At 41.5% G+C, this 24,171-nt stretch overlaps 1 protein-coding gene across 14 annotated transcripts in view; it reads right to left on the reverse strand.

Annotated features, from left to right (window-relative positions):
• Nucleotides 1–837: 837 nt before the first annotated feature.
• Nucleotides 838–24,171, reverse strand: part of gphnb (gephyrin b) — a 102,797-nt gene continuing 79,463 nt past the window's right edge. For 2 of the 14 annotated variants that reach the window (XM_015947497.3, XM_054748049.2), the window contains 17 exons: nt 22,356–22,397; nt 20,428–20,502; nt 16,269–16,325; nt 13,306–13,348; nt 11,727–11,864; nt 10,567–10,659; nt 10,440–10,495; nt 9,731–9,850; nt 9,552–9,610; nt 9,216–9,369; nt 7,250–7,371; nt 6,941–7,028; nt 6,708–6,781; nt 6,509–6,576; nt 6,297–6,400; nt 3,378–3,474; nt 838–1,184 (listed from right to left, as the gene is read on the reverse strand). In XM_015947497.3, coding sequence (XP_015802983.3) covers nt 1,051–1,184; nt 3,378–3,474; nt 6,297–6,400; nt 6,509–6,576; nt 6,708–6,781; nt 6,941–7,028; nt 7,250–7,371; nt 9,216–9,369; nt 9,552–9,610; nt 9,731–9,850; nt 10,440–10,495; nt 10,567–10,659; nt 11,727–11,864; nt 13,306–13,348; nt 16,269–16,325; nt 20,428–20,502; nt 22,356–22,397 — 1,524 coding nt within the window. In that variant the 3' untranslated portion in view covers nt 838–1,050. Of the gene's footprint in view, nt 1,185–3,377; nt 3,475–6,296; nt 6,401–6,508; nt 6,577–6,707; nt 6,782–6,940; nt 7,029–7,249; nt 7,372–9,215; nt 9,370–9,551; nt 9,611–9,730; nt 9,851–10,439; nt 10,496–10,566; nt 10,708–11,726; nt 11,865–13,305; nt 13,349–16,268; nt 16,326–20,427; nt 20,503–22,355; nt 22,398–24,171 lie in introns of all 14 variants that reach the window. The other 12 variants (XM_070543686.1, XM_070543670.1, XM_054748050.2 and 9 more) reach the window with 9 other exon arrangements.

Below are 24,171 nucleotides of genomic sequence, written 5' to 3' on the forward strand. Positions count from 1 at the left end.
AGAAAATGTTATAGTACAGCGTTGTTCAATGTCTCCTCATTGCTTAATAATTTCCTTAGGAGTGCTGGTCACATATATCTGTACAATATGGTTATTTTTTTCTGTACATTTTGTGTGAAGTTGGTTAAAAAGGCTGTCAGCACTTAAAGAAGCTGTTTCTTTTCTTTAATATTTTCTTAAATAGTTGATCAAATAAAAGATTACTTCTCCCAGGCTCAGCTCACTCCCTAAGCCACCCTCGGTGGGGTTTGGGGCTGAGTTTAGCGCCCGGTTACCGTGAATATAAGGAAGCTTCAGGGTCTGGGCCCCTCCCTCCCTCCCAAGTCCCAACAACACCTCCATCCTGCCCAGGCATTTGGCACTGCGCACATAAACAAGACTCACAAGATAAACAACAAGCAAAGCTCTTTGTGAAGCCATTATGATGCATACTAATGAGAGAAAATCAGAAGTGTCACCTTGGTAGGCACTCAGAAGAGGAGGTGGCCCTGATGTGCGCCTTCTCATCTTAACTGAGCACCAGTAAATCTGCAGCCGTCCTTAATGTTTTCTTCGCTTTCAAAAAGCAGTTTTTTTATTCACTAAAGATGAGAAAATAAAACTTTTCTTTTTTTTGTCCTGGCAGGCACCTACTGCTGTCTATTAAAATGCTACTGCTATAGATAAGGTCTAGCATTGAACACACAAAGCAATTGCAATGAAAGGAACAAAGTTGCCTTAATATAATAATGATAATAATAAGAATAATGATAATAATAAGAATAATAATCATAATAATATATTACAGAATAAATCTCTTTATAATTAGATTTTTTTCATTAAAAGTTATATTTTCTTTGAAATACTAGAATTTTTTTAAATAGTTTTTTTTTCATATGTCTCTAGGTTGTGATCAAGATGTTGACTATACCTCAACGTTATCCAAATCAATAAAAACTAGCTGTGCCGTTGCATATTACAGAATAGTCAATGATATGTGGACATGCACCGTGAACCACCCATTCCAACCCTCGCTATACGACGCCGTCTTGCCGTCCCTCTCTGATGACATCATAGCCGTCCGATGACCATGACATCGACCACTTCCCCCTTGTGCAGCTCCACGTATTGCTCTGTTTTTGGAGGTAGCATCAGGAGCCCGTTAGCACTGCGCATACTCATCAACCTGCTGCTCACCTGGTTTCCTGTAGCAGAGGGACATGACGCGCAAGATTTACAACATCAAAAAACGGTGTTTAATTGTCTTGGTCTCTAGCGCCTAGCTCACCAATAAAATACTCTACTGTCAACATTTAGCTTCAAACCCACATCAGGAGACATTTTTGAAGACGTTAGGAACATCTTTGTTCACAGATTTGAAATATTTAGGTAATTACCTGGATCGATTTGTTTTCTTGCTCCTTAAAGCAACACTCAAGAGTTTTTAACACTATTGCTTTGAAAGTGGTTTCAGTGATTCTTGAGGTAGAAACTTTACCAACTTCACTCTGCAGCACTCTGCTGACCAGAAACCACACTTCACAGTTGTGTGGTATGGATGGGAAAACTAGTGGGAGCTCTCTACCTGCTTTGCACTCGTAGGAAGGAGGCTATGGACTCACGGACTGACAGCGACGTGGTTTTATTCCCACTGGACCGTGTGACAGGGGTGCCTCCAGAAAATTTTGATAGGGGTGGCCAGATGGGGCCAAAGAAATTTTTGGAGTGGCACACCAAATTGGTCCTTGTGGTAACTCTTGGAGAATTTAGCCTGAATTCTGAATTTAGCCTGCAATGTACTACATTGTGCCTTAATTTGTTTTTATTAAAATAACAGTACATTTAACTTACATTTTACAAACAGAAACATTTCAGAAAAATACATTTGTTATTTAAAATGTAATCCCAAATTTAATTAAAAAATATATTTTTAGGTTAATTCATCTGTTGTTGTGTTAAAAAAACTATGGAGATACATTTTTTAATGGTGAGCAGCAGAAACATGTATTTATTAAAATTCAGATTATTTCTTTACTCATTAACTGTAATATTTTATTTTGTTTTACAATTATGTCTTGAATAAACAAGATCAATATATGGTTTGACTGAACATTAATATGATTTGTTAACACAGACTTTTCCTAGGGGGGGCAGCAATTTTCTAGGGGTGGCCATGGCCACCCCTGGCTACCCCTTGGGGCGCCCTTGCCGTGTGGATCTTTTTACTTCGTGAATTATTTTAGTATTAGTTGGCTTGTGTCAGCGCTAGCTACAGCAGGCTGCAGCGGGGTTGTTTACGACAGTTGTAATTCCACTTTCAACCAGTAGGAGAGAGAAATGGAGGAACTTAGCGTTGCTTTAACACTGATGTTACAGCAGCCACAGTGGGTCTAGCCTTTAGTATTTCAAACACATTTGTGCATCTGTGGTCTTCGTGTTTTATGACTTTGACCAATTATTAAACTTTTGTGTCAGACTGTTAAAAACGGTTAATCTGAACTTTCTGGTGATGTAAAGCTGCTCTGCTCAGACCAACTTGTCCAGAATTCAGCAGCAAGGTTCCTGACTGGAGCTGACAGAAGAAAGCACATTACACCAATTCTTAAATCACTCCACTGGTTGCCCGTTCAGTTCAGGATCAATTACAAAATTCAGTTTCCTGCATTTAAATCGTTGAGCAGTCAGGCCCCTCCCTATCTGAGGGAACTCCTCCGTTTCTACCACCCTCCTTGTGCTCTTAATTCTGCAGATCAGCTCCTCCTCACCGTCGGGAAAAGGGCTTTTTCCATCTGTGCCCCAAAACTTTAGAACTGTCTACCTCTCCAGAATAGGCAAGCGCCCTGTTTTGCCTTTTTAAAATCACGCCTGAAAACACACTATTTCTTTAACTCCTGAACCATAAAGCATTAAGACATAATTTGTCATCCTTCTTTCCACATTGGATGTTCAATTTAAAATCTGTGGATTAGTTTCTTGTTTGGCTTTACTTTGTTGTTCTTTTTAACCGTTTCTGTGACATATTTCTGCCTGTGTTGTTTTAGTAACATGCAGCACTTCAGTTAGTTGTAATGTCGTGTTAAAAGGGCTCAAATAAATAAGGTGGTATGTTTCCTAATTTAGGGACTTTTATTATTATTAAACAAGTGATTTTGCATAAAACGTTTATAATTAATGTTTTTAAAAAATAAAAACTGTTTTCCATCTGTCCACATCCGCCATAAAGTCATAATAATAAACACAATAGCATCCAGAGCCTTGATGATGTCAAGTTTCAGCTTCATTCTAAACAAAGAAGTTCTTTCGGATATAAAATCTCAACTAACGGAGATTGATAAACCAGATATTCCCCCAGATATTCCCGGTTACAGAACAGCGATGTTCCTGCTGGTGTGTCGTACCTGTGCTCTGTGCCCATGGCAGAGGCTCCTGGTGATGCCATGTCAAAATGCAGCGGTGGTATTCAGGGCGAGGGTCCAACTTCACGTCACATGACAACTGGAAACAAAAGTTTGGTTAATGTAGATTAGGCTACAAAGTAAATTCTTCCATAATCCTGCAAAATGCATTCCAAAGCATTTTTTCCCCTATCTCCTTGCAGGTGTGGATTTATCAGAGCACCGTTTGGTCCATACCTGTCAGGTTTTGGGTTTGGAAATATGGGAGACTGGGGGTGGGGTGGTGTCTCTCAGGTCATAGGTTAGGTCTAGCAGAAGTTTGCAACTTCTAACATGTCAGATATAAAATCTTTTGTTGAGGTCAGCTGAGTGGAGTTGAGCAAGTTTTGTTTCCAGATGACACTCCGGAGTGGCCAATCCAGAACCAGCCTCTTTTGAAACATCTCCTTTGACATACAGTCAAAACGTGTTTTGCACGCTGCAAAGCTGTCACAGCTAGACTCCTTAAGAGTCCATCCGTCTTTGACACAACAACCTTCCTGCCTGTTGTGACTTGGAGACAACCCGAGACCGGACTGGTCGTACTGCGGTTTTTTCCACGAACTTCGGTGCCTTGGGGTCCACCGGACTTCCTGACATTCCGGATCACACCGGGGGTCTCCGATCAGGGTTTGTAGGACACGACAGATTGTATCTGATGTTGTTTTATTAATAATCAACTCTCTAGTTTAAAGCAGACCAAATTCATTTACACCCAGAACTCAGTTTCTTCCAGATACAAAGGTTCTGATATACATCTACTTTACACCAGCATCACACATCACATCCCATCATATATCATTATTCATAGCTTGTCAATTAGTCTAGAAAATAATGTTAATTTTTAATTATGAACTTGGCTCTGTCTGAATTAATACGAAGTGTGTTTATGGTCACTGAATAAGCAAAGAATCCTAAATTTTTCTGGTTAAACATTCAAAGATCAATCAGGTTGATATTCTATATTTATATAGAATCATCACATCTTATTGGTCATAATTAAACACCCAACATAACATCTCTACATAATGGCACACACACACACATGCACACACGCACGCACGCACGCACGCACGCATGCACGCACGCACACACACACACACACACACACACACACACACACACACACACACACACACACACACACACACACACACACACACACACACACACACACACACACTCACACACACACAGAAATGTATCCAGACATAGCAATAATTCTTTTAAAGTTACACAACAAATAATGTTTAACTAATTGAAATGCAGCTTTTTTAACATTTTTTTTGGTCTAAATAAACCTTACTGGTAATCAGTCATTTGACTTGTTGGTGGCAACATACTCTGTCTATAAGGGATTATGTTATGAAGGATTATTTATGGCAACTTGATGAAAACGTGAAAACTTTTTCCTTTAGTTTCGGGCTTTTTCACCCTCTAGTGGATAAAAGCGGTAGCTGCAGCGTCCACATAAAGCTAAACACACAACTGATTACTTCCTGTATGTTCTTTCAAAATAAAACATGCACCTTTAACTTCCTATGTTTTTTAAATTAGCACCAACAGCATAGCCTAGATAATGGGAAGGCCAGGGTGTCTTCACTCATACAAACTATCTAACTACTACAACTCAAAATTAATCAAAATAAATGTTAAATGTGTTAAAGCTAACGCAGGAACTATCATCAGCTAGCTGCAGCAGGAACATCATAGTACGCCCTCTGGTGGCAGCAGGACGAATTTATATCCACCGTAGATTTTGGGATTTTTCTCTTAATGCATTTAGATAATAAGAAAATATAAATAGTTACATAATCTGACTAGCACAACTTTGCAACTTCTAGTCAAACAGACATGTCATCCAATACACGCGGAGACATTCGTAGTGATTGAAACGTGTGAATAGGAAAAAAACTAAACCACACACACGCACGCGCGCGCGCGCACGCACGCACGCACGCACGCACGCACACACACACACACACACACACACACACACACACACACACACACACACACAACTTCAAGATCTAATGGGGAGCCTAAGTCATGTTATGTTCCATGGATTTCACATATGATGTCCGTGAATTTTAAAGAAGCATTTTGATACCAAGAAAGTGCTTGTTTTCAAACGGGGGGAAACACAATTTTAGGTTTTGAATGAAAATAAGTCCAGGACTAAAAATGCGCTTCACGAAAGTGACGTCATCGAACCAGACACGGGGAAAACAGAGAGAAAAGGGCTGTAAGTTCAGCAAACTTCAAACCCTTCCCACAGCAGAAAAAAACCACCATAAAGGTGGCCCCTTGGAAAGTAGCAGCTACGCTAGGGGAGAGGAGATTATGTGGTGACGTCGTATATGCGACGTGCCGATTTAGTCATGCTAATTATGAACTTTTACAAGCTGATAAAACTCAATGTACTGGCATGCTCGAAACATCCATCCTTACTTTTCATCTAAATTTCAGGACAACACATGTGGGATCCAGGGTCCAAGGCAAAGCGGATTAGAAAAAAAGCTCTTTTAGCTCCGTTGACTTGCATTCATTTTTTCGTTCTTTCGAGGAACCGTGAGCTGAGCGGAAAGGGAGGAATCTTAGGCTCCCTATACTTTATAACAGCAGATGATGCAGCACTGCACTCTGGATGCCCCCCTAGTAGTTGGAGAGCAGATCCTTTACTTGATCCTAATAGCTGAGGACATAAGCTTTGTGTGTGTTTTGTTTTTGCTCCACAATTATGAATATTCCTGGCTGTGACTTCTTGAGTTGCGATGCAACCCATGAAAATGAAACAAATTGATGTTCTCCTGTTTTACAGTTTGTTGCGTCAAATCACGATGCAGAGAAATCAGAACGCCCTGACATCTCTGAGCATCCTACCCTCGCTTTGATGATTGTGGGCCTGGGGTCCAAAATGCCCTGCATCTTCCTCAGAGCAGGGATGACAAAAAGATTACAGGTGACGACAGCGGATACGGGGTTTCCTAGGACAGAAGCACGCACAGAGGGGGAGAGAGCAGAAAGAACAATATCTGAGTAACGTCTTTGAGCGTGCAGCCGGCTGAATCACTCTTACTCTCAACTTCACACACTACCTGGAAGGGCAAAGATTAGTTTACGAGCACCGTCTATGTCCAAGGTGGCAAATGTGGTTGGGAGCCTGTAAAAAAAAAAACACACAAATAACTACAAAAAATCTATTAAAATAAGATTGAATTATATTTATATGTTTTTCATTTTATTTCTCCAGTTAAACGTAAAATAAACGTGAGAAAAAAACGTTTTCCTCACCCTGGTTTCATGAAAACACGACCAAAATGGATCTGAGCATGAAGGTCGATATCCAGCACCTGTTTAAGATAATCCTGCAGATAGAAACAAAAACAAACAAACAACAAAAAAGACAAAAATTACAAAATGTAAATGAGTTTAATAAAGACTTCACTGCGACACTTCCTTTAAAAAGTCTGTCATCCTTAAATCTACCACTAGTTGTCAGTAAAAATGTTTTATTTCTTTCTTACCTTCTCTCCCATGGACACTCCTCCTGAGGTGATGATGACATCAGCACGGCTGATGCCTTCATTCAGAGCGTTGAGAAGGTCATCGGGGCTGCAAGACAACACGTGCGCACGCACACACACACACACACACACACACACACACACACACACACACACACACACACACACACACACACACACACACACACACACACACACACACACACACACACACACACTCAGCTACCAACTCACAAAAAAGGAGACACTATGCCGTAAAAGCTAATATTAGGGTGATAATTTGTCTAGAGACTTAATCCAAAGGCGTACTTGTCTCCAACGATGCCCAGGTTAATAGTAGGGTAGCCATGTTCCTGGATTGTGGCCAGGAGGGTGGAGCGATTGCTGTCTCTGATCTTCCCAGGATGGAGGTCGTCCTCTGGGTTCAGCAGCTAACAAGACACAAGAGGAAACAAATGTTTGTGGTGCTCTTTAAAAAATACACAAAACAGAGAGATTTGCGTGTTTTTAATCCAAGTTCACTTGATTAGCAACTGTGTGAGGAAAGAAATAATTCAGTTGGGTCACTGTCTTTAAAAAAAACTCCTCGAGGACCTCTACCTGCAAGTTTTCTATTTTCCTGCACCGGCCCACCTGGTGGGAATCAATAAGTGAGTGTTGGAGCAGGGGAACAGCTGAAGAATGGGCACCACCCACCGACTTTCCTGTTTTTATTCAGTTGATCTCATGTTAAAAAGCTGCTTTGATCAAATTCTGGAAAATATTGTCATGAATCGAGCGTAATCTGTTAGCTGCTACAGTACGTGTGAAAAGTCTAAGCTCAGGGGCGGTTCTAGAGAGGGTCCAGTGTGGGCCAGAGACACCCTGACAGCAAGCTTGGAACCCCCTTGTGCCCACCCCTGCTGAGGGCGGAGCCTAAGTCTGAACAGCGCAGATAAAGTTGAAAGGAGATGCTGCGACAGATACTTTTATTTTGTTACTGATGCAGATAACGAAGATACCCATTTTTTATTGTGTTCAAAAGCTTTTTCATCTAAACTAACAGAATTTTTATATGATGCTGTGAATCTCTCATGCACTGGCTCAAATAAAAGTTCCAGTATATTTTTTATTATATTTTTAATCAGAAAGCACTTTATATGTTATACAATACGATGCTACTGCCATATTTGAGCTATTGTGTAGAGGTCTGGGGAAATACGTACAAAAGTAATTTACAAACAATAACGACAATGCAGAAAAGGGCGATCAGATTAATAACAAATGCAGGATATTTGGATCACACAAATGAACTTTTTATTAAAACGCGGACAATGAAGTTCCAGGACTTGGTTAAATACAAAACAGCACAAATAATGTATAAAGTAAGAAATAAATTAATGCCTGATAAAATACAGAAACTGTTCACAGAGAGAGAAGGAGGATATAACCTGAGAGGGACACTAAACTTAAAGATACATAAGTTTAGAACAACATTAAAACAGATGTGTATCACAATAATAGGGGTTAAATTATGGAATAATTTAGAAGAAGAAATCAAAGTAAGTGCAAATATAAATGTGTTTAAAATGAATTATAAAAAATATATTCTGAACAAGTATATAGAGGAAAATAGATGATTTATGTGGTTGTCCTTTATTCTAAGGAAAAGTAAATATGAGCATCAATTGTAAAAAGATGTGTTTTTTTTTCCATATGGTTTGGTGGTTTTTGGTGACTTGTACCATTTTGTTTGTTTTAATGTAGGTTTTGTGTTACATTTAGTAAACAAGTAAAAATTACTTGTATAAAGGGGTAGGGACATATAAGTTTCGACTTCAGCCTACTCCTTTTCAGACAGAGAAGAAGACAAAAAGGGATGATGATATGTATTTTTTCTGTTTGTGGTATTTAAAAAAAAAGATGTATGTTTTCTTTGTTTGAAATAAACTAAACTAGAAAAAAGTTATTGACAGCGTTTCTTCAGCATTTCTGCTTTAAATTCAAAAAGAGATTTATTATGTATGAATGTTAATTATTTCATTTAAAATCTTTTTTGTGTGAGTGCTGGGGAATAACATGAAATTCAAGCTTTTGAGTCCGTTCAGGGCTACGTACCAACTGATTGCCTGAATCAACACAGAATTGGCTGACTTGCATGAACTTTAAACAAGGTGTGATATAAACACAGATTTAGTCTAGACAGTAGTAGTAACACAAATGCACAAAAGGAGACAAAATCAGACCCGTTTGTTGCATTTTTGTCCGTATTAAACACAAATTTGACAAGTTTCACCTCATTTCCCGTGGACATGACAGCCACCACAGGGAACTTCTGGACTTCAACCTCTGTGACTCCCACAGTGGCCAAGAGGCCGATCTCTGAGGGGCCCATATGGGTGCCCTTTGCCAGCACACACTCCCCACGCTTGATGTCATGCCCGATAGGCCTGTGGAGATTAAAACACTTCATTTAATTAAAGAAAAACCCTGAATGCTTTAAAAAAGGCAGCATTTTAAGCCTTCCTTTGGCTTCCATTCATAATGGGTATTGTAGCTTTAAACATAGCTCGTGGGTTCAAGTTAGGAAGACCTTTTTGAATGTTTCCCTGATATAATTAACAAACCTAACCTGATATCCTGCCCTGGGCGAGCTTGCATGAGAATTCGTACCTCCAGCTCCTCTGTTCCCTAAAGCACACAACAGTTGTTTTAAAAAAAAAAAAGATTGTGTCTCAGTTGCAGGTTTTACTGCTCTTTACTTTTTTCTCACCAAATCTGCCTTTATTGTGAAGGAGACACCAAACTTACATCTTCAGATTCACGGAGGAGCTCCGTGTCTTCCACCTGGACCACGGCGTCGGCCCCGCAGGGTATGGGTGCACCCGTCGTCACTCTCATCACCTGGCCAGGCATCACTGTGTGGGTGGGCTTCACATACAGAGAAGGGGGGGGGGGTGCAATTAAAAGCACGATCCTAGCTTCGCTGGAAAGTACCTGTAATCTGTGCCAAAGATGGTGCACAATGCAGAGAGCTCAAACTCAAATGACGGCAAGTTTTAGCTTAAATTCTGCAAAGGTGAAGAACATATGGTGGCCATCTTGAACTGGGAAACCTCCATCACCTTCAGCAAAGGCCTGAGGTGGTGCAGTCGCAAAATCTAACAAACACAGAAGCAGTGGGTTCATTTGGCCTCTATTCAGCTGCTGAAAGGATTCCAATGGATTGCCCCCCCCCAAAAAAAAAAAAACCACAAACTGGTAGATAAATAACATCCTTGTCCAAAATCATCATATTTATGCACAAAAATTGGCTGCAGCTCCTTGCAATTTCTTCTCCATCATCTGAGCTAGTTTAAGTGATCTGAAGCGTAGCTGGAAATCGCAGACTCTCATCTGACGAGAAATTTATACGTTTTTCCAACCGGATCCGTTCAAGACAAAGTGAAACGTCAAAGATGTCACGAAAAACAAAAGCTCAAATATCTGTTTTTAAATGTAGACGGTGAGGGTAACAAACCTGCTCTCCAGCTTGGGATTCTCCTATAATAAAGCGGTCACCTGGGCCGTCGGCCGCTGAAACAAACCAATGAAAAAGTAAGAATGTCTTCATCAAATGTCTCAAAAGGGATAAACGAAACTCTCACCTCTCACAGCATATCCATCCTTAACCGAAGCAGGAAAAGGTGGAAGGTTGTCTTTGGCATAAACGTCCTGAGCCAGAACTCGACCCATTCCATCTGTGTTGGTAGAAAAGTGAGGCAGAGAAGTGGGATCAGGAATAAATGCTGGAAAACGAGGGGAAACCAAAGCAGACATAGGAGGATTTATATAAGAACACGTGTCACAAGAAAACATTTGGAATGAAACAAATAAACTTTCATTGATGTGGAAGAATCAAAGTAAACTCTTTAACAGCTAAAAAAAATAAGAAAAAGCACAATGGAAGAGTGGGAGGAAGAAAAAACCCATCTCTTAACTTCGAGGTTCTGAATGTTTGTCATGGGTGATTCTGCAGGTTGAGTGCTTTGCAGTTTTGTCCCTGGTTTTATTGTATTTCTGGTAATTCCTGTTTTATTTTGTGCATTCACTTCCTGTCTCATTACAGGCAGGCAGCTTCACGACATGAGGCTCCTCACTAATCTGCCTCATGTCTTGCACCTGGGTCCTGGCTTCTCCATTTAAGCATCTTTGCAACATTTTCCTTTGCCAGTTTGTCTTCTCCTGTTGTGTGATGTGAACCTGCTCTCAGAAACACTTGGTAAAAGTGTATTCAGTTCGATTTGGACTTTTCAGTTGTGTTGTACTCCAGGAATCCCTTCTGCTGATTAAACTGTGTGAGCTCTGCATTTGAGTCCTCTTTGTGCTTTGATAATGTTAATTTAAACGCTTTGATTTCCAGGGATGAAAACCGAACGTGCATGCAGATAAAGCAGCATTTAGGACAAAGCCTTAAGCAGCAGAAGTATTTTTCACATTTCATTGCAAGCTGCCATGATGATGATGTCATCTTATATTTTATGTATTGGCAGAGTTGTCATGGTGACTGCATCCTTCTGAGATGCTCGTCTCCCTTGCTGCTTCCTGCAGCTATTTTTAGGTAAAGCCTGTTCGTTACGTGCATCTTTGTGCAGCCTGGAGAGTTTATGTCAGGGCGACCAACGCTTTCTCACTGCTGAATGAATGAAGCCGCCACAATACCACGAAAGCGTTAACAGCGTAATTACCCAGCATCCTTAGAGGCTGGTGCCACAAAGCATATCTCTCTGAATTTCAAGGGGAAATAATGACCCCCCCACACACACACCTCTGTAGTTGATGATTTCAGTGCCCAGGACGGCGGTCATCTCCAGCACAGTGATGAAGGCCTTGTCCATAGAGGTAAGAGGGAACGGGGACATGCGGTGTCTTCGGGCCACCTTTGTGATGTCGACTGCACTGTGACCTGCGTGGATGGAGAAGATGCTTGGAAAAAAGACCAAAATTTGTTTCATGTTATGAAATATTCTGATACACCCAAAAGTTCTACAACGAAAATGCTGCTTAGTGGAAAAAAAAAAGAGCTTACTTAAAGCTCCCACTCTGTGCTCTCTAGTATAAATGAATGCCTTGTGAGTTCTCGGTTGAAACAAAGCTCTGGGGCTCAATTTTCAAGAAATTAGTTGAAGAAGGGGGAGCTGAAGGCGGCATTATTCACGATATTCAAACATCTTGACTCTGATTGGATAACAGCAACACGACTCTTCCACTAACTCCGTTCGCTCTGCAATGCAGATGTGTTCTCGCCATAAATAACACAAGTCTGAAGGAGTTCTGCCATGTTATGCTAAGGCTAATAGATAGCATCTGTTAGCCGAGACGTGCTCTGCTCTCTCCCGGATGCTAAAGCAACAACAGTGTTCCCTTGCGAGCCAAGATGGGTGAGTCCATGAATCCCAAAAATCAAGTGACATTGTCTATTACTGTTGTCTTACAGTGGCTGATTCAGGAATTAGGGGTAGAAACAGGTGTTTAGCTCAGAGTGACCAGTCATCTTTAAAAAATAAGTTAAAAAAAAAACAAGATCTTTTCTAATATGTTTGGGGTATGCGGCAAATGTGGAGTGACGGAACAAGAACTACAACATTTGTGCAACTTTTTCTGTCTGCTATTTATCTTCAGTTGATCAACAATTTGTTCCCAACACCTCAAAGTTGTCCCACACTGTTTGACTTCCAGACTCTCAACAATTCTGTCTTGCAAATGTCCAAAACTAAAACACCATAACAGTAGGGCCTTGTGGCTCACGTGAGGAAATCGAGAACCCTCGCAAATGTTTTGAGACATCTTGGAAACTCCTTTCCAAGTTGTGTAATCTCAAATCATAGCAGCCAGTGAGATTTAGAATTTAAGAGACTTCTCTGTTGGGATTCTCTTCCACAATATGATATTAGAGTGTACTTTTACTTTTTCCTGACAACGTCCCTAATCTGTGCAACAAATTTCGCACCTGTAGCAGTAAAAGTCATCGTAAATGAAACCAAACAACATTATTCGCACTCATATACAGAACTGGATTAGGACTATTTCCTCTGCTGACTGCAGGTATAAATGCACAACAACATCATCTAAATTCTCTACTAATTCCAGGGTGCAACTAATATGAAATCTGTTCAGTTCTCCTCTCTTTATCTTTTCCTACCTCCTCTCCCTCACATTAAATAATATCTTCCACGCTTTGATTTGCCTTGACCCAGTTTCATGCCTTTAAACCCATATTCTGATGCTTGATGCAATGCTTAACAAATACAAGACAACAACTGCACACGTGAAAACGTTTGCATCACGCATCACATGCATGCTTAACATCTAATTACGAGTTTAGGGGCACACCCTGTGACACTTACTTGATCTTAGGATATTCTCTTTGCTGCTGCATCGTGACTGCACCTGGAGACGAGAGAGCGATTGGTAGGGTATGAGAGAGAGAAAGGGCAAAAAGAGAGGGAAGACAGAACAAAAATAGTGATAATTTGAGATAAACAAAGCTAGACTTGTGACATGGTGGAGATGGCAACCTGTTTATACAACATTCAGAAGCACTAGCAAGAGCTGTGTCACACTACACCGTGCACTTTGTCCTGCGGATGAGAGATGGCTGCATCTCCTGCTCTACGGTATGATCACTTACATTACATCACGTTGCATAACAGGCGGTAGTGATGCTGAAAAATGCACCGACATTGCACAACACTATCAAAAACCTTTAGAAACAGGCTTTACGGACAAAGGCAACAACATACAGAGTGACAATATTGCATCACAATGTCGTAAACAATGTTCTAACGGAGTCAAAGTTTAACACTGAATGTGGTGGACATGTTGTGCTGAGTCTAGATAGCGGCTGTTCAGATATGGTGCAGGATGGAAAGGTATCGCTGGAAATCGCTGATTCTGTGAGCTAGCTTCTCGTGATCTATGTCAGAGTGGGGGGGGGGGGGGTGGGGGGCTGGTTTAAGGCTGGGCTGAGCTTCCCAAGACAACAGGTCAAATGCTTCCTTTTCAGTGTTACAGTTGTGTTTACAAAGGGAACAACGGTCATGACCTCTGCCCAAGTATGTGACCAGGGTTAGGTTAGGGTAAGTCTTGGCCTTTGGATGAAGAAAGCCGGACAAAATAAAAAGGTTGAAACAAAGTTTCAGACAGCTGTTGACAAATAAGTACAGCAGTAATATTCAGTATGAGAGTTAAGATCAACTTGACTCATCCAACTAGGGGCTGCTTCCTTTGAAGGTTGCATTCGACGTCACAGCGATGCAACAAAAGCTGTCCAAATTTGAAGGCTCCTCCAAAAGTGGCCCAGAAATACATCCTTCTTATTTCTGAATTTGATGGGTGGGTCTTTTGTATCCTTCACGGCCCACCCAATACCCAAGATCCAATGCGGGTTGAACAGGATATTTTAGTTTTTTTGTAATAATGGTGGTCAAAGCAAGAGCAGATTTGCAGAGGTGATACAAAACTGAAATGCTTGAAGTGGTTTTGGTACTATTGTTGCTTGCATATTTTCTAAAAATCTATTTTTGTCTAGCCTAGACATCGAGACCAACCATAGCAACAGCAAAAGATTTAGCTGTGCAGGTTGATCTGGCCACGCTTCATTGTAGCCTCAGCAGGTCTACCATTGGCCCAAACAGTTTTGTGTCTTGCCAATCACAGCGATCTGTTTGATAGGTAGAATTAACGCTAGAGCTACGATGGGGAAAATCTACAAAGATGGCGTCGGCTCAGAAATGGCGCTCATTTAAAACAGCTTTGGCATCAACTTTGGCTGATTTATACTTGAGATTTTCGTCGATATATGATCAGACAGAGGTACTTACGTAAGTAATTAGTTTTTGAAAAAAGGATTTATTTGCGTCTTCATCAATGGTTTTGGTGGACTGCCCTGTTGACTGACCTCTGATTGGTCTCAACACTGTCCATTTGCATGCAGAGAGAGTTTGAAAGACGACCGCGGATTCTGCCCCACAACTGGGTTGTTCCAATGGCTTGTGGCAAGACAGTTTATTTACATTGATAGGACGGTTTGCTAGACTATTTTTTTTATCAATTATCAAAAGAAAAATCATCCTAAAAATTTTTGGGACTTTATTCCAAGTAACCATGTTTCAGTACAAATAAATTATGAGTGAAAACATGATGCGTAGAATTTGGATACGGCCCTAGAATGTAGACTGAAATCCATCTAGCTGCAGGAAGTGTGACATCAATCTGCTGAGGCAAACAGAAATGGACCATTCTGCCTCATTATGTTGTTAAAAGTTAATTTACTAAAAGCAAAACAACAAGCTGATCTAATGGCATGTTGTTGCAACACAGGTGTTTGTAGGCCCTCGTTAGGAAGCTACTCTCTTGTGATTTTGGGAAGCTCAGTCTTGGATAGAGGAAGGAGAATAACAATACAGCATGTTGGGCTTGATGTTTAGTACAGAATTTGTAAATATATATATATGTGTGTATATAAGTGTGAATGTTTGCCACAATCGCTCTTCTTATGGACCTCACTTTTCAGATGTGTGAATTGAACTTGCTCTTCACTCCCTCTGCGATTTCCAGGTCCTCCCTTCCTAAAGTTATTGACCAGGTTGGGTGTGGGTGGTGCATGTGGCACGGAGAACCAAAACCCCCGTGGTGAAGGTGAAGGGCTCTCAATTCTCACCCACCCACCCACCCCTTTCTCTCTCCTCCCATCCCTCACAGCCTAAAATGCTAACAGCGCAACACCACTGGGCACCAAACAGCCAAGGTGAGAAGGTTGATGTAAGGGGGTGGATGTGGCTGCATGGGATGGTGGAGGGGAAGGGGTGGAGAGATAGCTAAATATGTAGAACAATGAGTATCAGCATAACGTGGTCCTCCAGCCCAGATACAAAGAAAAGGAACAAAAACGGGAAGCACGGACTAGACAGACCACTAAACTACAGAGCTGAGACACGGCAGAGAGAAGAGAAACGAGAGGAAATTAAAAAAACATCAAAGACCAGTCTCAATGGCATTTACTCAACAGACATCCAGCACACCAGACAGCTACTGAAAGCAGAGAATGTTAACCAGAAAGACAGAAGGCAGATGGAGGAAGGAGGCTGAGATGAGGAGAGAAAGAATCCCGACAGAGATATCAAGACAAAAAGCGACGAGTGTAGAAAGGACAGTAGAACGAGAAACAGACAAGTGACTGTAGACGGAAGGAGAGACAGGTGAGAGAAAGCCAGAGACATAGGCAAGCAAGAAGAGGGGGAGAGGGCATTTGTTTAGTGCAATCCTCTCAGGAGGGTGAGGGAGGAGGAGGGGGGTGGGGGATAGTTACTCGAGAGCTGAAGGTCCTCCTGCGATCATCTTTAAGCCCCTCCAACCTACACTGGAGCTAGTGGAGATAAAGCATTGAATCACAGGCATCAGTGCATCTGTCCCAGCATCCACAGGACCACAGACAGACGGACGGACGGACAGACAGGAGGGCACACGAACAAACAGGCATCCACAACAACAAGCAACCCTAGCAGAAGTAGCAGCGGGGAGATCGTAGAACCAGCGCCAAAAAGGAAGAATGTAGGCAGATCCTTCAGTATCTCTAATGGGAATATTCCCTCAGGCTTCATTCAGGCTCATGAAGGTTTCATCTTGAAGAGTCTCCTGTCTCTAGGTTTGCTGGTTTATTTTGATGTGCCCCCCCCCCCCCCATGTGCTGCTGTGAGTGAGAAACTTGTGTGAAACCACAATCCTTCTCCAGAACATTTTTCACCAGTCACAGTGAGATTTGCTATTAACATGGATGGTTGCAGGTCTGAATCCCAACTGTGGCTGAGTTTGCATGTTCTCCCTGTGCAGCAGTGTGTGTGGGTTGGGTTGACTGGCGACTTTAAAATGGTGGGGGTGGTTGTCTCTCTCTGTTCTTGTGATGGAGACCTGTCCAAGCCGTCCCTCACCTCTTTCCCAATGACCTTTGGAGATAAACACCAGCTCAACGTCAGAAAAGCAGCGAGATTTCAACAGCAATGCAATTTTTCTGCAATTTCTGCAATCAAGGCTTGTCGCCTGGTGATCACCAAAAGTCTCCTTGTAATTAACTTAAATATTCCCCTTCATGTTTTTTTGTTTCCTTGGGGATGTTTGTTTACTTTATCGATTTTGTCTTTATTTTATTCCTGAATAATACAGGATGTTCAGAGAATTGGTTCTGAAATCTGCAAAACAGCACCATACTTGTAAGAGCAACTCATAAAAAATGACACTTAACACTCAGGATTGATTTATACTTTATGTGAAACTTCCAGTCTACTTAAAGCAGAAATGCAGAGTTACCTCCTTTTCAGGAATTATGTATGATTATATAGAAATTAGTAAAAGTGATGGTCTTACCCTGTACTGTGATAAAATGGAGGCATTATGTCATTTTTTTTGCTAAGTTCTTCTTTGAGGTCCTGGCATTTCTCCAGTTTCTTGTGTGTGTGTGTGTGTGTGTGTGTGTGTGTGTGAGTGTATATTGGAGATAAAGCATTGATATATAAACATAAATATGTTTTGAAGACTTAGGTACTTCCTCAAACGCGCACAAGCTCTTTGATTGACATCTTTACACAAGAACATGTCTAACGCTATTGGCTACAGCAGTGCTCAGTCAATCAATCAAACTTTATTTGTATAGCACTTTTAATACAAAAGAAAATGCAGCTCAGGATAACGAGAGACTAATAATTTAAAACGGTGTGTTTCATCTTTGAGGTGTGTGTTAACGAACGAGAGGCGTCGCTTCCAGCTGTAATCATGGAAGTCGTGGGGGTTTAAGGTGCAATACATTTTTCCACCTCTAGATGGTGACCTCTGAGAAAAAATGTTCAGATTTCTACTTTAATTTAACCTAGAATTGATTTCACTGACTGTTTTTTTAGTGTACATAATGTAAACATTTCCATTTCCTTGTGGTTCACAATTATGTCTGTTTCTGTGTTAATATTGGCAATTTTGGGAAGTGAGCGGAAATAATTAAACATGCAAATGTAGGAAAGAAGGAAGCCATCCCTCTTACGGTGGTCATGTGTGCTTTCATTCAAAGATTTTACGAAAATTTCCACCATAGTGATCAAACTCTGAGAAAACTAGCTATAGTTGCTTTATTGCATAATTTCATAAAAATTCCAGAGTTTAGTGTTTTACTAGATTTCAATATGTTCTCCCGAGATTAAGTTACCGTCACAAAATAAAGTTAAGCAGCTGGAATAAAAGGTTTTCTGCATATCCCACAATTTTCCCTTTTTGTTGTCTTTTTAATTATTGCTTTAATTTAGAAAAATGCAATTTAAAAATGTCCTAATTTAGCTCAGTTCTTGAGTTTGTTTAAATTCCTGCAAACGCACATGGATACACAACCTTCAGGTGCACAGAAAGAGCGACGTATGTTGGGATAAAAGCAAAAAACCCACAAAATAAACAAAAGTGAGCTAAAAACTGCTTAAGACACAGATCAAACTTGCGCACACAGAAAAGCACAAACAAAACAACAATCAGGACATTTTTGTACAAGGAGAGTCTTGCTTAAAAGCAGCAAACATCTAGAATAAAAAAAGTGATTTCGCAAGTCTCGTTAAATGCACGCCACAATAATCACACACTTCCTACTTCTTAATCCAGTTTTACATCAACTTTATGGTAATGGATCATTGTCTGACCTGTTGCTTTGAATAAATCAGTAAATATTCAGTCGCCATGAGCTGGAAAACAACTGAAAACCTGAACGCAGTGGTGGCAGGTGACACAAGTGGTAAAAATTATCTCAGAATGATAACAAAACAGACAAAACAAAGTTTAGTACAGAAGATCATACCTTCAGTGAGGAGAGAAAGTTTGCTTATGGAGATAAAGATGGGAGGAGCTGAAGGGAAATGTGTTGGGGAAGCAGATTGGTATGTTTGTGATGTTTACGAGGGGTGAAACAGGCAATCACACCTTCCTTCTATTGTTTCTAATCCTCAGCTGTAACCCCTAATTATTTGTGAGAGACTGGCCATGTGAGGGATGACGATGGGCTGGTGAGAGATATGCAAACACACTCCTCACACACACAATCACAAGGACAGTAACTGAAAATGTTTCCTCGTGGAGCAAAGTTAACTCGAACCTTATATGAAGGTTTAAATCTGACCCCTTCACTAAGAGGCGGTATGTGGGAAAAGGAAACGCATTTTAAAGAATATAAATAAACAAAAACCTGCTTTAGGGCCAGAAACACTAATCACTCCACATGCCAGAGCCCATCGTCGCCGCGGAAACAGGCTGACGAGAGGTTGTCATGGAGACGTGCCAGGAAGATCAATGCGCCGGGAGGGAAGGAGTGAATACAGACACGGAGCAGCGAGTGTGGCCGGGCTCATGAGACACGTGGCTCAGAGCCCGTGAGCCAGCCGTGATGAGAGGAAAAACAAAAGAAGAAAATCGATGAAGCCAATAAGCAGCCGGCTGAGGAGATGCTCGAGGAAATGATGGGATGCAACTGCTGCGGTGCTGAACTCAGCACAAAACAAAGAAGCTGTCAGACAAATTATGCAAAGAAAAGGGAGGATTTATACAATCAGAGTGAAGAGGAGAAGGTTGTGGCAGAGAAGAGATGCTCGTTTTAGTCGTCACCCATTGGAACAAATCAAAATGCTTCTGGGGTCAAAATGTTAGAAGCCAAAGTAAAATCCAGAGTCATGTTTCTGGTTGTTTCCTGGTTTAAGGACTCCCACCCGATCCCTCGCTAATTTAGCATTTTGTACTGCATTGTGTAAAAGCCTCGAGTCAGCCCATTTTCTTCATATTTTGCCTCCAAGAAGCTAGATGTTCTCAATCTATCCCAAGGTTGTCTTGAGTTTTTGTTTTCCAGGAGTTCAGATCGCAAAAAGAGCTGGCTCCTCGAAAGCAAAGTAACAAAGGAGTTGGGAGCGAGTAAAACGTTTGCACAACTACAGACATTCAGGCACATAGACACGAATACACACACAAGTTCTCTGCAGAAACAACACAGCCCCAGACACAAATCAGACCAAAGCAAACGAGCAGAAGTGAGACGGATGAAGGAGTTCTGGTGCAAATCTGGAGACAGAGGCATTGAAGAGTTGGGATGTTGGTCATTATTGAAAAAGTAAAAAGTGGTGACCCATGGGTCAACCTCTGCAGAAAATACATGTTCGTTCCTGCAGGATGTAAATGTTGTTTCTCCAAACGGAGGCTGTTCAGAAAGCCATCTACAACAGGTAAAATAGAAAATGGACAAACAACTAAAACAACCAAATCCTTTTAAAGTGCTGCCAAACATGAACTGAAATGTTAACATATCTCTCGCTGCCTCTGTGCCTGTGTGCAAGAATGGTGTGTGTGTGTGTGTGTGTGTGTGTGTGTGTGTGTGTGTGTGTGTGTGTGTACGTGGAGGTGCTAGGTGGGAAGCCTGCATGCCAGTAGGTAAGAAGTTGCTAGAAGGTTAGCGGGTTTACCTGGTCCAAGGTAGAGTACCTTGACTTGAGCGTGATGACCTCATCCAGGTGAGCCCTGAATTCTCTCCGTGAGGCCTGGGGGGAGCCATAGGACAGTCACTCACCTTCATACCACACACACACACACACACACACACACACACACACACACACACACACACACACACACACACACACACACACATGGGCATGCACATCCACTCTGTAAAGTACAAATTAATAGTGCCTTTAGATTTAATTACACCCACAATCTGGTTATTTTGCACGTGCACACACACACACACACACACACACACACACACACACACACACACGCACGCACGCACGCACGCACACACACACACACGCACGCACACACACACACACACGCACGCACGCACACACACACACACAAACCACTAACAGCCTCTCACACACTCTCCAATCAGATCAAAGGAAATTTTAAAGTTTACAAAACGGGAAACATGTTGCTGGTAAACACCAACCCCACAGGGCCAGAGATAGATGTAGAACAGAAATGGTTTAGTGATAACAGTTACAGTAAAGTGTGTGTGTGTGTGTGCGCGCGCGTGTGTGCATACATATGTTAACACAGAAGGGTTGTGCTTCTTCTCTGGTCTAAACCAAGGCTAGACTAGATCTGCTCAGTATGTTGAACTGATACCAGCATCAAATTAGTCCGGATTCTGATAAATATCAGGTTTGTACGGGACAGCATAGCTCAGGAGGTAGAGTGGGTGGTCCAGCAATCGGAAGGTTGCAGGTTGGATCCTGGCTCTGAACAGAGAATGCTGCTGTTGTGCCCTTGGGAAAGACACTCAACCTGCCTTGCCTGCTGCTGGTGGTGGTCGGAGGGACCGGTAGGGCCTGTGTTTGGCAGGCCTGTCCCCGGAAAGCTGTGGCTACACTGTAGCTCATCCCCATCAACGTGTGAATGGGTGTATGACGGATTGTGTTGTGAAGTGCCTTGGGGGGTTGTAGAACCCTAAGAAGGCACTATACAAATGCAGTATATTTACCATTTGTAATCTGGAGAGAATCATCTAAACCTGCTCAAGTAGGAAAAAGGTTTTCAGTTTTCCCAGATCATATAAAACAGGCAGTAATGTCTATCCTTAACCCTAAATAACAGATTTTCCATTTTTCCAAACTCAAACTTTTGTCATTTTCTTTTTGCAGAGGACCTACATGAGTCATATTTTACTTATAACTCTGAGGTGTCATTTACAACATTGCATGGCATTATTCAGTGTGGAAAAATCCTCCAAAATTATCCACTGAGAAGCAGAGACTGTTATGATTAAAGGTTTACAGGCTGCTGAAGGAACAGGAGCAATATGGCAGATTGCAGAAAAAGCAGCATAAATGTTGAAAAAACCTGTGGTCTACAGGTCTGCAGGTCTAACATACGCCCAGATCGCAACGTTACTATTAAAGCAGCGCATCAGCCATTGGGCCAAAACCAGAGTAGAAGCACAGCGGAGCTCTGAAGGCTTTTAGAAAACCGCCTCTGTTTTACAACTGATGTTTGTGTATCAATGAGGTCATTTTAAGAGGACGCGAGGTGCACACTGAGGCAGAGAAATGCAAAAAAAAAAAAAAAACACACACAATATAAGCAACTTTCAACTTCAGCTCTGAGGTTGAAACGCAGTGATGAGAGTTTGGGTGTTAGCATGGAGACGAGGTGATAGTTAGATACGGTCCGTTCACCAAAACGAGACAACATCCAGACACCATTAGTACGAAACGACAACAAATGTTAAAAAAAAAAAAAGCAGGAGTGATGTAGGGAGGACCACACCCCCACACACGGGCACGCCACAGACAGTATAGGGCGACATGAAGCTGTCATGCCAGGCAGGAAAACAGGGATGTGTTTCCATGGTGACGGCAGTAACTATGCTTCCCAACACATGCAGGAGTACCTCAGCAATGCTTAGGGTGGATGAACAGGAGGGGAGCCGCGCCTGGTGTTGTGAAAGAGGAGGGAAGAAGAAGAGAGGTTTAACAGAGCCAAAGCAGGACTGAACAGGGAACAGAGGCACACAGAGACTGACGGGCGGAGTGGACGGCACCCTCTAGCTCTCAGGAGGACCTCTGTAAGACAGTTCTCTGTGCAGCTGTCTCAGACAGGCCAAAGGCAGCCAAAGGCATGGGAGACAGGGCGGGGCTGGACAGGACAGGTGAGGACAGCAGGTAGGAGTTAAACAGGAGAGAGAGGATAAAAAAACAACTAATAATAAAGAAGTGTGTTTGTGTCTTTCTGTTTAAAGATTGGATTTTTCTGAAAAGCTTTCACATCAACAGTGGCTTTATTTTTCATGTGCTATTGGGAAAGACATTCAGCGAGCCCATGTGTTGCTTCAAACTCATGACTCAGTTAGTGAAAATAAATAAGCGAGACAGAGACACCATCTGTGATGGCAGAGGTCCCTAATGGTCTGCTACGATGTGAGTTATCACTGAGAAACACAAGATTTCCTATAAAAATAACGAGCAGAAATATCCGGCTCAGTTTTAGCATTACTTGTGATGCAATGAGGCAAATAATATTTCCTCATGAATCTGAAATGAGTTTTTAATTATATAAAAAAACATTGTAATTGAAGCCGTCAAGAAGAGGACATCTTAATACAAATGCATTCAGAAATGTAAAATATTTAGCAGAAAACCACAGTAATTCACAAAATGAAGCTATGAAGATTTTCTAAACTGTTTGAGGAAACATCAAGTCCTCATTGCACAGACTGAGCTTTCTTCCTTCTCTGTATAAAAGAATATTGAGTCGATGCAAAGAGGGTTATTTCTCCATACAGAATCCCTTCAAAACAAATGAATCCTCCGCCTGCGGTCCCAGTGGTCCAACGCCATGTGCCACCAGCGACTCCAGCTTTCTGAGGCTGGGAGGAAACAACTGAGATCAAACCCACAACATGCTGCTGCAATTAAATCAAAAGAAAACAGCGCCTGTGGGTTTAGAGACAAAGAAACAAATAACAAAAATAGAGCAGTTAATTTTAGGAAGCCTCTGCTCCCCGACAACCAATCACACCAGAGCGTCTCTGAAACGCGTAATGTCATTCCAATGCTGACAGATTAAATCAAAATCACAAGTCCAGTTTTAGATCTGATCTGGAAGCTGCTCACAGTGCTCTTCGCTGACAAAGACAAAAGAAGATGGGATTTCAGTCTGACCTTATTTTTTCAAACATTTCAAACATTTTTTGGTAACACTTCCTTTTACAGTCCCCTAGTTACTAAGTACTTACATGGTTATTACATAAGTTAAAGTGCGATACTGTTTGAGTTCTTAAACAGTTATTACATGCAACTCAGGGTAAATTCTAGCTTTTATTTTTATGAATCATTCCCAGTAAATATTGCTTTACCCAATTGCACTTTATTACAATTATACATTTTAATTACACAATAATAAACTTTTTTATTCTTATTTAGTTGTTCTATGTGAAAAAAAAAAGCTCCGGCGCTCCTGTTTCCAAAAGTAGCATTTAGCTGGAGGAGAGGAGGGCAGAAAATGGCGGGATTTGGAGTCTTACTCATTATTATTCATGATATTGGGACATCTCATCTCTGATTGGCTAACGACAATGTGACTTCCACTGCCATCGTTTGTTTTGCAACGTTGTTGTTTTATCTCCACAAATAACACAAGCCTGACAGAATGCTGCCATGTTGCTAATGCTAACAGTTAGCTTCTACTAGCTGAGAAGTGCTCTATCT

The sequence above is a fragment of the Nothobranchius furzeri genome, chromosome 2 (assembly GCF_043380555.1).
Source record: "Nothobranchius furzeri strain GRZ-AD chromosome 2, NfurGRZ-RIMD1, whole genome shotgun sequence".
Classification (NCBI taxonomy): Eukaryota; Metazoa; Chordata; class Actinopteri; order Cyprinodontiformes; family Nothobranchiidae; genus Nothobranchius; species Nothobranchius furzeri.